This window comes from Epinephelus moara, chromosome 17 (genome assembly GCF_006386435.1).
Source record: "Epinephelus moara isolate mb chromosome 17, YSFRI_EMoa_1.0, whole genome shotgun sequence".
Taxonomy (NCBI): Eukaryota; Metazoa; Chordata; class Actinopteri; order Perciformes; family Serranidae; genus Epinephelus; species Epinephelus moara.
Genome location: NC_065522.1, coordinates 19,215,321 through 19,229,103, shown reverse-complemented (window position 1 = coordinate 19,229,103; position 13,783 = coordinate 19,215,321). Strand labels below are relative to the sequence as shown.

Genomic DNA, 13,783 nt, shown 5'->3' with positions numbered 1-13,783 from the left:
ATACATAGCACTACAGGTAAGAGGAAAAACATGTGTTTATGATTTTTGGGTGAACTGTCCCTTTAATATATATGTTTAGGAGATGTGGTCTGAATGTGAAACAGACAAGAAATTATGAGGAAAGAGTCGAAAGGTAATTCCAAGGGAGTTGCTCTTCCAAAAATAAAATCTGAAGGTTTAAACCTGACAAAAAAAAAAAAAAAACCCTGGAAAATCTTAAAGTATGTGTGGGTGGGTGTGCGAGTGAATATACCTCGGCCACTTTGAGGAACTCCGACAGCTTCGTCATCCTGTAAAGAAATTTCTTGTAGATGTCCAGAGCATCTTTGCACTGGTTCTTCTTCATGTCAAAGTATTTCTCTACGGAGACAGAAGGGAAGAAGGAGGGATGAAAACAGAGGTAAAGATTTAAAAAAAGAAATGGACGGAAGTGTTAAAGGGAGGAGGGAGTCATGAAAAATCAGCGCATGATTGATTGAAAGCAAACAGAAGCACTTAGCACATCCATGACAGCTTATCAAAACCTTCTCTGCTGCCATGGCAACCAGACTGTGTGCCGATGCTGTTTGCTTATCTGTCAGACATGATGGCGTGCGTTTGTGCACACAAAACAAACTGTAGCTGTACTTAGACCTCATCATTTCTGACACATCTGAGCATGTAAGCTGTGTTTATCGCAGAGCAGTGTGTGTGTGTGTGTGTGTGTGTGTGTGTGTGTTACCCAGTAGGTTGATGACCCCTTCATTGTAAGCAGCAAACAGCCTTATGGAGTCTTTGAAGAGCAGCATGAAGGCTGAGTTGATCACTCCGTTGGTCAGCTCATTAGGGTTGGCCTGAGAGGTAGAAAGAAAGGAGCAGAACGAAAGAGGCAGAAAGAGAGAAGGAAACAGCTCTATCACATCTTCCCAAAGCTTTTCAGATAAAAGAAAACATCGCTTTCAAACATCTTTCTTCCAAATACCAGCGCCTCTTCCCCTCGCTATGAAGCAAACACATCTCCACACACAGAGCAACTGTCAATTTAGTTTAAGTGGGGGAAAAACATCATGCGCATACACAAACACTCTCACAAGCAACACACACACACACACACACACACATATGCATTCCAATGAGAAACTTCACCATCCATTTTTATCGCTCTTTGAAGCTCGCTGGCACAAACCACAATGCACCCACCAATTTCTGCAAATCCCCACCCAATCCCCTTCTCCCCTCTGTACGTACGTACACACACACACACACACACACACACACACCACACACACACACACACACACACACACACAGTGACACAGACAAATGCTAAAACTCGCAATCTGTCGCCATAATATTCTTCTTATACTCCATCAATAACGAGGGGTTTCAAACTTTTCAGACTGTTTCAATTTACATTTTGATTGGAAAGTGAATCGACCACGACTTCGACAAGCATGCACAAAGACACACACACACACACACACTTAGTACCTGGAAATCCAGCAGAGCATCCAGCTGGTTCTGAATGATGGGCAGCGTCTTGATCAGCTTCTCTGTGTTCATGGTACGCATCACACCGTCAATCCTGACAAAACAGGAAACAAACAAACAAACAAACAAAAAAAATGACACAGTGGTAGCGGGCACCTTGTTGTAGGAAATTCTTATGCAAATGAAGAAGTACACAAAAAATGAGTGAAGAAATAATGAGAAACGATGGGGTAAAAAGAAAACTAACGTTTTGAATACAAAAGTTTCTCAGTAATGCAAAATCTTAACGGCTACTCGAGGTGAAAGTCTCGCAACAAATGGCGACTGCGACACATTTTGCAAATAGATAATGAGTGTCTGCTCAGCGGGATCGGCATGACAAAGGACTCGGTGTCATTCCACAACAGTTGGACTTTCTGAAATTGAAATGAGCTTCCTAACACAACCTGGGGCACCCACTGTCACTTTCATACAGAAGTCTCCAGCAAGGCTGCGTTGTCATTAGTGGACGCATTGAAATATAACAATGGCTGACATTACAGAAAGAAACTGACATTTTGGAAAAATCTGCTCAGTCGCTTTCTTGCAAAGAGTTAGATGTGTAGAGTGACACCACACAAAGGGTGGGGAGCAACTCGTCTGGCTCTGTCTAAAGGTAACACCTGCACCTACACCTCTGAAGCTAACTAATTATCATGTTATATTTTGTGTGCTTGGCTGTACAAAAACAGAAATGTGAGAACTACAAGTTGGGGTTTTATGGGAGGTTATGTGCAGGACTAGTTCTACTTCCTGAAGCCTCTGGTGGCTGTTTTGAAACCTCATGGTGACGACATCCAGGCTACGTGCTTCCCTCTCCTTTGAGAAGAGTCTAACATGAACCTAACAACACTTTTTTAAGTGCCAGTTCATAGTTTCAACATCTGCAAGGGTCCGTTGTGCTCCATGTGACGAAAATGTCACCATCCACCTATGTCTACATGGGTCTACATGAACCCCTTGTGCAGACGTCCCGATGCAGCCCATTTTTTGTGACCTTACAAACTGTACACATGCTCAAATCTCTTGTTCCAAACTCCAGTCTAGTCCAAAACACTGAAGTCAGGCCAGCCACAACTGCTGCACCCCAGTGAAGTCAGGTTTTAGCTGGATATTTGACAAACATTCCTGTCCTAGCAGCATCTTCCTAGTTTTACTTTCACCTGACGCTATCAGTAAGAGGACAGTAAGCTCACCTCCAAGCCCTCCCATTTACTGTTAGGGGCTAACACAGCCCCTTATTTTTTACTATAAATCAAACTGTGTTCAGAAAGTAGGTACAAGCCTTAAGCCAATGGGAAAAGGGTCCCCAGAAATGAAGGGCATCACTTCCTTTTCTGCCACAAAAGTACTACTTTTATGGTTAATTTAACTCCATTTTGATCAGAATGAGAGGCAAACAGTATCTTCTGTGTAAAAAACAAGCTATTGCATTAAGAGTCAAATGTTCAAATGTTATTGGGAGGACATTATTTTGTCTTCAGTCTTGTAAAGCTATCTGTAACCAATATTAGCATTTTAACAAAAGTGTGAAAAAAGAAAAGGAACAAACTTAATGTTAACATTAAACATCAGTCCATCAATGTGCTGTTAAAGATTAGCTTGTTGCATATAGTGATTGTTTTTGTTTGTTAATGAGTTGACCTTTTCACCATGAGTGGGACGGAGCTAAAAACAATACTAAAATGTTTCTTTTATTTTCGATATTTTGTGCAGACGTTTTGAAGGCAGTAAGATTTTGGGCACATATAATACACTAAGATAAGACACTGACAGTATCAACACATGACAAGTTTATACTTTCAGTTTTTTTCCAGAGGATATATCATTATATTAGAATTAGTTTCTAATGGTTTAATCGGGCTAAAATAAATGTCAGCTTCTCCAACAGGCTTATATCACCTGCACTTTACGTAATGTCAACCAAGTTGTGTTTTTTCGGTAAGAATTTATTTTTCCCTGAACACACTATGAAAAAAATAATGTTTATGCCAATTCGTGAAGGTGGCATGGGAATGTCATGAAAAGTTGGTCACAATAAAAAGCACAAATATTTAGCTAGTTTTTATTTAACCAGAAAAAGGAACATTATATTAACATTACTTCAAGTCTTAAGCAGAGAAACATGACCATTTTCAAATCTGATTAAAAAAGGAAAGAAAAAAAAAACTGAAACTGGGACCATATTTATATATTTTTGCATAACCCAGCTCACTAAACAATTTTAGTTTTTTTCTTTTCTTTTTCCTCACATATGTGCGCCGGAAACCAATTAAACAGGAAACTTCTTCTGAAACTAAATAAATTATTGCCTGTGTTGTTGTCGAGAACATCTTTAGACAATACTCTTCTGCAGCAGAAACTGTCATCTAAATAAGAGATTTTACAAAGAGAGTCTAACTCAGTTTCTGTCTATTGTTCTGTCTCTTTAGTGCCAAAAGCTAAACAGCTTTTCTACTGTGTGACAAGATGAGTGTGCAATGATGAGTGGGGTTGCCATTTGTAGTTGTGTGTGTGTGTGAGATCTCCCCTACCCCCTCTTCATCTTGGTGAAATCCACAGCCACCAGTCTGTAGGACATGGCCTTCTCGTTCAGGTAACGGCTGTATCGTCTGATGAAGGTTGACATGTCATAACCTGGAGAGAAAAAGGAGAGGGGAGAGTTGAAAGGAAGAAAATATACTGTTTGTTATGTGACACAGCTACAAGTTAATTCAACCATTTGTCCTAAAATCTGTCTATTTGTTTTACACATATAATACTGGATATGTGCACTGCGTCAGATGCATCTGAATCAAGAAATCAACAACATTAAAGTTACAATTTAGACTTTTAAATAGGTTTCCTTGATTAGTTTTAGAGCTCTGTGTAATGTCCTTTGAGGCAAATCCTGCCCATCTGGTTCTTTCAAAACAAACTAAAACAGAATGCTGTGAATTATTCTGAAAGAAGGAGTGTTTGTGTGCTTTACCTTGCAGAGCTCCCTTATCCAGGAAGTTGTTCAGGTTAAACAGGGTGTTTCTGGAGGCCAGGTACTGGATGAAACGCTGAGATAAGAAAGACAAAAGAAGCAAAGGTTAATGCTCAGACGAATAAAGGTTTGAAAACAAGAAAGACAAATGGCACTTTAAGAATACTTCAACTGCAAAATGACTTTGTATATCAGCTACTTGCCCTGTGTTACCTTGAATTCATAAACCTTGTTTTTCTCACACGCCTCAACGGTGAATGGAGAATCCAAAAAGGGAAACATTTATGAACTGAAGCAAAAGGGGCTCACGTTTAACAACACCAAAAGTATATCAAAACATCCATTGACGAACTCTCACACCTTCTGCCGTATAATCAAAGTCTGATTTGTCCAGACGTATGCTCAGTTCTTGCCAAATACATGCTGTCGTTCAAAGAGGTCCCGAACGACTTCAATTCACGGAGAACGTTGGCATTTTTTGGATTCTCCGTTCACCGTGGAGGCATGCCAGAAAAACTACATTTTCTTCACAAATTCAAGGTAACGTGCTGAGTACCTGATATACTAATGGTCATTCTACAGGTCAAGTATTCTTTTAAAAATAAAATGTCAATAAATCGGTTTTACTTGTTGTGTATCAGATTATACTTCTTGAAAAGTTTGTGGATGGAGTCACTTTTAAAAATTTGAAAGCTGAAGTGACACAATTCTCCATGGATTTTTTTTAAGACTTAAAATATTATGGGGAAAAGCTTCCATTTGGACAATGGAATTAATTACTTTACAAGTAGATTTCTGATAAGGGTTGCCAGTTGGATTTCAAAACTAGTTGGAAAAATCTGGTTGTTTGTGAATGACAGACAATTTCCAAAATGATCCCCCCTAAATTACTCCAGCGAAGGTCATGAGCATCCTAAAAATGCCTTGAACCATTCCGCAAAGGCCATCTTCTCTTATTTAAAAGATGATTTAGGACAACTGAGAAAGAGCTGATCTCCTGGAACACATTCACACTGTCTGACAGATGGTAATAGCTTGTGCTCATTAGCCAACAGCTAATAACGATGAATGATACGATTCATCACTGACATGAAAGTTTCTATTAAAATGCAGCACACAGTTATCTCTCCTGCAACTGAAACATTTAATCCCTCAAGAAGTTGAAATGGACTGTGATGATTAAATTATAATTTTATGTTCTTAGAAGCCGTCCTTTCTTGTCGTTTGTCTCTGTTTGCCTCCTTGCAGAGAGGTCAGAGGTCAGCGATAGAACAGCAAACTCAGAGCTGGAGGGGATTCAGTTTGTTGCACTGAGACACCAGCGGGGAGGAGGATTTAACCCACGTCTTCCTGCTGCTACCCCTGCTGCTTTAGATGTCATAACCTCCGCTGCTTGCATCACCTCAGGCTGGGCCGTCTATGTTTAAAAATTAACTTTTCTCCTGCTGCCTTTTTTCTCCAGTCGTCTATTAGAGAATCCTTTGGAGTGGCGCACACACAGAACTGGCAAGGGAGGACAAATGGCAAGAGGAAGCGGTCAGAAAAAAAATTAATTAACCTTTTGGAAGAAGCAAAAGATTGGCAGCACAACATAATAAATTATTATTTAATAACCCATTGAAAATGTTAATGAGATCAAATCTAAAGCTCAAACTTTGTCTCAGGAAAGTGATGAATCATGTCATCCCTGTCATTCACAGACTTTCTGACGTCCCTGTTTGTATTTGAACATTTTTCCACTGCAAACAGAAACCTGATCCCTCTCTTATTTTCCCATCCGACTCAACACTGCTTACTTGTTCCCTTTGACAGATCTGATGTCACTAAGCAGGTGCTGGAAAGCTCTTTACTTCCCATTTTCCAGGAAAGGTTTGCCCAGCGTGTCTGCTCTTTTTCCCACACCACCTCACTTCACATTTACACATCTGCATACTCCCATACCTGGGCGTCTCCCAGTGCAACGTGTTTTTTTTTACTGCTGGCTACCGAGCAGCTCCTAGACTTTTCCTCTTCTTTCGAGAGTTTTCTGTCTTGCTTGAGAGAACTTCAGTGTTGAGATATTAATGGTGAGGAAAGCTTTACTTATTCAATTTCTCAAGTTCAGATTTTTCTGACTGGAGCTGAAGATTCAGAGCACAGTCAGACTTCAGGTGGACTAAGGTCCCTGAGCAGGTACTGATAGCTTGCCCATATTTCCCCAAAATCTTTCTTGTTCTTGGTTCTCTGGTAGAGATGGGTACCGACGTGTGAGTCAGCAGTACAGATTTTTATTCTAGATGCAACAGTAAGTTTTGTGGAGAGCTTCTGGGTCAAGATGGCAGCTTAATTTTTGTGCTTCCTGACAGTTTCGCAAAATTACCCTGAGAGCATTTCAGATAACAGTAAAGTGTATGTCTTCAGACACAATGGAAAACAGGGTTACTAGAAATAGTGGGAAAACTAAAAATACTGAGGCCACCGCAAAGCAATGTTAGCCGAAGTAGCTCCTCCATCTACAACATGAGTGAAAAAGATGGAGCAGGTGATGCTAGCCTGCAAAGTATGCTGAATGAACTCAGACTTTAGACGAGCAAAAGTCATTTTTGTGTCCATCGGTCATATGGCTGATGAATGTTCAAATTTCACCAGCCACTTTGTTTTGGTGGGCTGGCGAGTGAAGCAGATCTATCAGTCACTTGCATGTTTTGACAGCATTCAGCTGGTAAATGGTGCTAATTTTGTGCCCTACTTGCATTTCAATTAATTTGACTTTAGAAATGATTTTCAGCTCGTTTCTAATAGGTAGTGATGGCCAAATGAAGCCTCGTGAACCACTTTCTTTATTTTCTGACCCCACCAGATGGCGCTCTTGGTTTAAAGATAAAGGCTGAAGGACTGGCAATGAAGTGTGCTTTCAAACCTTTGTTGAACACACAGTGCCATCTAGTGGCTTCAGAAAATAAAGACAGTGGTTCATAAGGGCCTCATTTGGCCATCACTACTAACAGAGCTTCGATCAGGCCCAAAAAGTCAGGTCTGACTCAACATAAACCCAAACAGTTTCTGTCCAAGGCCGAAACAGCAGCAGTTTTGGGCCCTAGCCTGATTAAAAACCCGAATTTTCCCATCGTAAAAAAAAAATGCAAGCAAAAGTCAACAATGTAAGTCAGTAAGTAAGTAAGTACAAAGTAAAAGTTATTAAGAAAGCTTTCAGAACCAGAGTTACAAGTTACTGCTGTACAGTGCAAACAAACAAGCAAACATCCGTTTCAGGACAAAGTGTTTACGAAACAGGTGAGTTTTGAATAGCTTCTTTTAACCATCGAACTAGCGAACTAGGGAAAGTCGGTTCAAGACAGTCAGAGCCACTACTGCAAAAGCGTAGTCCCCTTTGTTTTTAAGCCTCTATTTCAGGACAGCTAGAAGTCCTTGGGTCAGAAGACGTCAGTGATCTCACTGTGACTAGGAGACACAATAATCTAGAAACGTCAAGTGGGGCCAGCCCCTTTATATGTAATTAAAAGGATTTTAAAATCAATTCTGCATTTACAATTCTTTGGATAACCAATACAGATTGGCCAACACTGGTGAACACGGCCCTATTTTGGACCAGCCGGAGCCGAGACACAGATGAGCACATCAGGGTGCTGAGCAGTGAATTACAGTAATCAAGACCTGGGGAGGACAAAAACATGAATGATTTTTTTCCAGATCTTGAAAAGGTAATATAGTTTTGACTTTGGCAATGTTTTCTGGTTGGAGGAAACAGGATTGGACCATTTTCTTTAAATGCAACTCAAAGTTCATTTCAGCTCTCGGGTATTTTTGAGGCTTGCTTAAAATTTACTGCCTAGGAACCAATACACTGCTGTATTTTCTCTGAAATGCTCTCATGGCCTATAAAGGGTACTCTTGTTTTGTCTGTTATAGGCTGTAGAAGTCTTTTCGGTGCAGTAACAGACATTTGCGACATGGAGTGCATTCGTACATACAGTATTCACCCCCCCAGAGCGCTGTTGGAATAGTCTGTTATTCAGAGCACCAGCATCAGAGACGGAGCAGCGGAGCTCCAAGTGCAGTGAAAGTGAAACTTAAGTTTTCATTGATGACTCAGGGCCAAATGATGCCCTTTTTAACTGTATTTTAGATATCAAGTCCTGGATGGCAGAAAACCAGGACAAAACCGAGGTCTTGGTTATTGGTACTGAAGCTCAAAGAGAGAAACTCAACGTAAAAATGCAAGAACTGGCGCTAAAACCCTGTCAACAAGTGAAAAACCTTTGAGTTAACTTTGATTCAACTCTTAGTTTTGAACCACATATGAGACGTATGACTCAAACTGTGTTTTATCATCTTAAGAACATTGCCAGAGTGCGACTGTTCCTTTCGCAAGCCAACACAGAGGCACTGACTCATGCTTTTATCACTTGCAGAATTGATTACTGTAATGCTCTACTTTCTGGCGTTCCTCAGAAAAATATTGCTCAGTTACAGTTATTATAAAACTCAGCTGCATTTGTGCTGACGAGGACCAGAAAGATAACACACATTACACCAATTTTAAAGTCTCTGCATCGGCTTCCTGTGTGCTTCAGAATTGATTTTATGATCCTTTTATTGGTTTATAAAGCCTTTAATGGTCTTAGTCCTACCTATTTATCAGATTTGCTTTTATCGTACGAACCCTCTAGAACCCTCAGGCCTTCTGGTAGTGGCCTTTTAATCATCCCCAAAGAAAGAACAAAAACCAACGGTGAGGCATCATTTCATAACTATGGTCTCTCATATTCACACCTACGGCCAATTTAGAGTCACCAATTCACCTGCATGTCTTTGGACTGTGGGAGGAAGCTGGAGTACCCTGAGAAAACCCACACTAACATGGGGAGAACATGCAAACTCTGCGCATAAGGTCTCCCCCACCCTGGGTTTGAACCAGGAACCCTCTTGCTGCGAAGCGACAATGCACTTACTTGTGTGTTTTCATTCATTCCTAAAGAAATAGAAAAATGAACACAAACCCAACCCAATTCAAGTCCAGCAGAATGTTGAGCGCTCTGGTCACTAACCCTAGACTTGACTTTAAAAAGATTATTAAGGCATGGTCAAACAAGTCAGTGTGCAGGTGTGTGGAAACAAAACGAGCTGCTATGGTCTCTGCAGTGTTTATGCAATCTCCGTTCTAAGCTTTATACTTTGAATTGTAGGACTGCAAAGGCCTTGGGCTGAGTGGAGGGACTGCATTTTGCACAGAATGTGGGAAGAGAAGACTCCATCTACATTCAACTGTATAAGCACCTGGAAAACACATCTACACAGGTGTCAGACAGTGCCAACTCAACCTTGAGCTAACGCCACCATATAACTGAAAAGTGAAAGAGGCATACAGCTTGGCCTCTTCTAACAGATGGCTTTGGCAAAGTCGTGAGGGAGGTTATGAAACAGGTTACCTCGTAATATTAGTCAAAAGATGCTGTGCTGCTTTCACTTACTGAAATGAAGTTGTAGTCTTTATTACAATTCTGCTTATTACTAAACCACATTTTATTGCTGCTTGATATCATAAGAGATGTAAGGCGCTAAGCTTAAATCTAAAAGTAGTGAATAATGGAATTCTCCATCTGCTACTAATTACTTCCACACACACTGCAGCTAATACTTAAAGCCTCCGAGCCTTTTGTTGGCCCTGAAACTTTTTCAGTTACTTTATCGTCTCCATTGTTTCGATATTTGCAAAGAATGCAACAAAAGACATTTGTATTTTACACATGATACAGATATTCAAAACATGAGCTTTGTTGAGTAGTGTGCTTTGAAGTAGTTAGAGTTGTGTTCCCTGTATATTACTGAATAGGATTTAATTCATTTGCAGTAAAAGTTCCAGAAATTTTGCTGCCAAGTCAAACCATGAGGGAGACTAGAGGCCTGACTTGAACTCTGGACTCTAAAAACTTGAGATTTAACTCTGACTCTGTCTCTTAAGACCAGACCCAAACTTGCATTTTGTCCCTCATGTGCAGTGCAGTGGAATAAGTCTTGGCCACCATCCACAATTTTGGGAACTCAGGCCTCAGGCTTCCCAAAAGCATCTTAACGTTAAGGCCGTCTCTGTCCAACTAACTTAAAATGATCTGAGATTTGCCAGTTTGCCAATTCTTGATCTGGCAGAGAACCAGCCCTCACTGGCTGGTTGGAGCATCTGAGAATGTGTGTGTGTGTGTGTGTGTGTGTGTGTTTGCAAGCGCAAATATGCTTGCGGGCATGTGTGTTGGATTCAGCTGCACTGACACGTTTCCAAGGGCTCTGGGACTGTTTAAAAAGGCATAAAGGATTTGATTTTGTTCTTGTCCGTTTTTTTGTGTGCTTGCTCATGCTGTGGGGACAAAACTCTGTTCACGCTGTCACATGTGGGGATTCAGCTTCCATCTGTGGACAAAAATTTAGCCCCAGAAAAAGCAGGCATTGATTTAAGGGTTAAGACTTTTTACGATTAAGATGTTTTAGAGTTACCGTTAGAGTTACAACTAAGTTAAAGTTGAGGTAAGTGTTGGGGTGCATGCAGCAGTTTCGGTAAAGGTGAGGGGGAGCCTCTGGGCAAGCTAACTTAAATAAACTAACTACTTTACTTTACCTTTGACAACAACTCTAAGACTGTATTGTTTTATCTCTGACAAAGTCCAACATGTTGTGTTTTTAAAAATATTAGAATATTGTTAATAAATCAAACTCTCACTGCAACACTGTCACTTTACCTTCATATACTTTCTTACTGTTTTACATCTGTGTATATATACATTTATTACTCACATTACGCATACATTTACTACATTTCTGTTTACATATAGTTTATTCATTTTCAATTACAAGCTACCACAAATATATATTTTTAATATACAAGTTATATATTATCCCTCTTTTTTTTTCATTTCTGCACTACTGTATGTCTCAGATTCTAATTTTTTCAAAAAATTGAAGAGAAAAACAGTGTCTTCACAGTTGAGAACCTGAAACCAGCAAGTGTTTTTAGCCATACGACATGGCTAAAAACAGTCAGTTGAGCTACATCTCAAAAACTACTTGATGGACTGGCATAAAATGTGGTGCCGACATGATCCCCTAATTTTTCATCCGGCACCATCATCAAAAAATTCAATTTATCCAACACATTAATGATATTCCCATTGGTATTGCTGTACTTTTTGTTTAGTGCTAATGCTAGTGTTGACATGCTAACACACTAAAACTAAGATGGTGAACATGGTTAACATTTTACCTGCCAAAACATCATTATGTTAGCATGCTGACATTAGCATTTAGCTCAGAGGGTCACCATGGGTAAATAGGGTCTCAGAGCACTGCTAGCATGGCTGTGGACTTTCAACAAACACTCGGGCAATCGGCTAATTAATAGCTTCTTTGCATATGACGTTACATCAGTGGGCCGTCAAAATGGAGGGCAGGCAACTGGAAGCAAAGACTACCAACACTTCAGAAATGCCTGAGATTTGCTTTGTTTACAGCTGTTCATATCAATCAATTTTGGAAAAAAACATAAGCCACTTTCATTCCCAAAAATACTGGGATGTAAGGGGGAGAGGTTAAAAAACACTCATTGATATATAGCAGCAGATGTGGATCAAAAACCTCCATCTTCAGTCTAGAGGAGCTAAGTCATATAAGTTGAAACATAATTGTCAAAGTGCTGTGTTAAACATGTCTCCAGTTGGATGCAATAACAAGTTCTCTGTGTTATTAGCCACAACCCACATCTTTAATGGTGTTTCACCAGACCTTTGGGACTGGTTGACCTAGGTAGGCAGTAGTTAAAGTCGTGAACCCAACAGCACATAAAATAGTTATTGTCCACTTGACTTTTGTACGCTTCCATCTACTCGCCGTGTAACTTTAGTAACATTGGGAGATTGTGAGAACAAGGTAATTTGTAACATCAACTGTGTCCATAGCGGGCAAATTGGTCAAGTTGTGGGGAAAAATCCCTCGATTTTCTGACAATACCTGCTGTCTGCAGGTTCATCCAACACTTTTGTGTAGTCATGTTCCTCAACAGCACATGATCACTGTCACTTCCTGCCCCACATCTGAATTTTGCACGTCATAATAGTCTTTTGATTGTGAACAAGCTATTCCTTTTTTTTCATTTTTAATGCCCTCAGAGCTCTAGAACTTGGCAAAGAGTTTGATGAGATGTTGCCTCGACACATCTTGGGTTATTATGTGCAATAATGGGACATTGAGTGCAGTGCCATGGACACAGACATAAAGAGTCTGTGTTAACCATGTACTCGAACCCAATTCAGACCAAAGATTCGTGACAAGACGAAACTGCTTTAGAACGCTGCAGGAAGAAGTTGCAGTTGCAGCTGATGGCGTCACCTGCGATTGAGCTTGCCAAGTAACCGGGGGCTCACTTTAGAGCAGTGGTTCCCAACCTTTTTTCTTGAGGGACCAGGAAAAAAGAGAATCACAGCATGACTTTGTTTGAGGAACAGCTGTGTGTCTTGTCTCAAGCTCACGGCATAAATTTGTATAAGCCCTGTGGGTATTCTGTCGAAGCAGCAATGGACGGCTCCAAATTCTCAATGCACTTGTTTTTTATTTTTATTATATATTTTTACAGTTTCATCACAACTATAAATGCAGCTGTAGCAAGTATCCCACTATCACTATCCTCATTCATATTTAAGACGCTACACACTATATCCTGCTATATAAAAAGCCTAAAAAGGTGGAAGTTAGAGTGGAAGTTGCTTTGGAGACGATACACCGTTTCGTCTAGTCGTAATGGTGTAAACTGGCAGGTTTCACAACACTGCCAACAAATTGTGAGTACTTGCATCAGCTTGTCTCATTGTGATTCTTTGGTCTAAACTTGGTTTTAAACTACTAATATTTTAGATTTGATACTGTACATAAACATCTATGTGCAACCCTCTTTAGATGCATCCCTACCTTTAACCATCCATCCTGTTTACCTGAATATATCTTGGATTTGCACCTTACTGTTACTGTCATCTTAGACTTTAATATTTGAACACTTCCCAATTTGTACTGCAACTGCTGGACAGCAATTTCCCTCAGGATACATAAAGTTTTATCTTATCTTGACTATGAGTTCAAGTTTTAGGGCAAAGAAAAGTATGCTTTATCAACTGAGAACTATATGATGACTTAAGCATCCTGCCTAAGCGAAAAATGAACCCAGGTTAAGACGGAGAAACTTAGACAAGATGGTCACGGATAAAGAGAGGAAAAGAGATAGCAAGAGAAAGAGCTCATAAACTTCATAAGCGCCTTCTCTGCCTC

The 13,783-nt window shown here is 40.1% G+C and overlaps 3 protein-coding genes across 4 annotated transcripts in view; 2 read left to right on the top strand and 1 right to left on the bottom strand.

Annotated features, from left to right (window-relative positions):
* The window catches only part of LOC126403715 (serine/threonine-protein phosphatase PP1-beta catalytic subunit), a 659,813-nt gene that overhangs the window by 235,190 nt on the left and 410,840 nt on the right, over window positions 1-13,783 (top strand). The gene's annotated exons all lie outside the window — the stretch shown is intronic.
* Window positions 1-13,783, top strand: part of c17h11orf68 (chromosome 17 C11orf68 homolog) — a 616,176-nt gene that overhangs the window by 235,196 nt on the left and 367,197 nt on the right. The window lies entirely within an intron of this gene.
* Window positions 1-13,783, bottom strand: part of si:ch211-200p22.4 (phosphatidylinositol-binding clathrin assembly protein) — a 130,713-nt gene that overhangs the window by 61,874 nt on the left and 55,056 nt on the right. For both annotated transcript variants that reach the window (XM_050066435.1, XM_050066436.1), the window contains exons 3-7: window positions 4,481-4,556; window positions 4,044-4,146; window positions 1,471-1,564; window positions 722-833; window positions 254-360 (exon numbers count right to left, since the gene is read on the bottom strand). In XM_050066435.1, coding sequence (XP_049922392.1) covers window positions 254-360; window positions 722-833; window positions 1,471-1,564; window positions 4,044-4,146; window positions 4,481-4,556 — 492 coding nt within the window. The remainder of the gene's footprint in view (window positions 1-253; window positions 361-721; window positions 834-1,470; window positions 1,565-4,043; window positions 4,147-4,480; window positions 4,557-13,783) is intronic.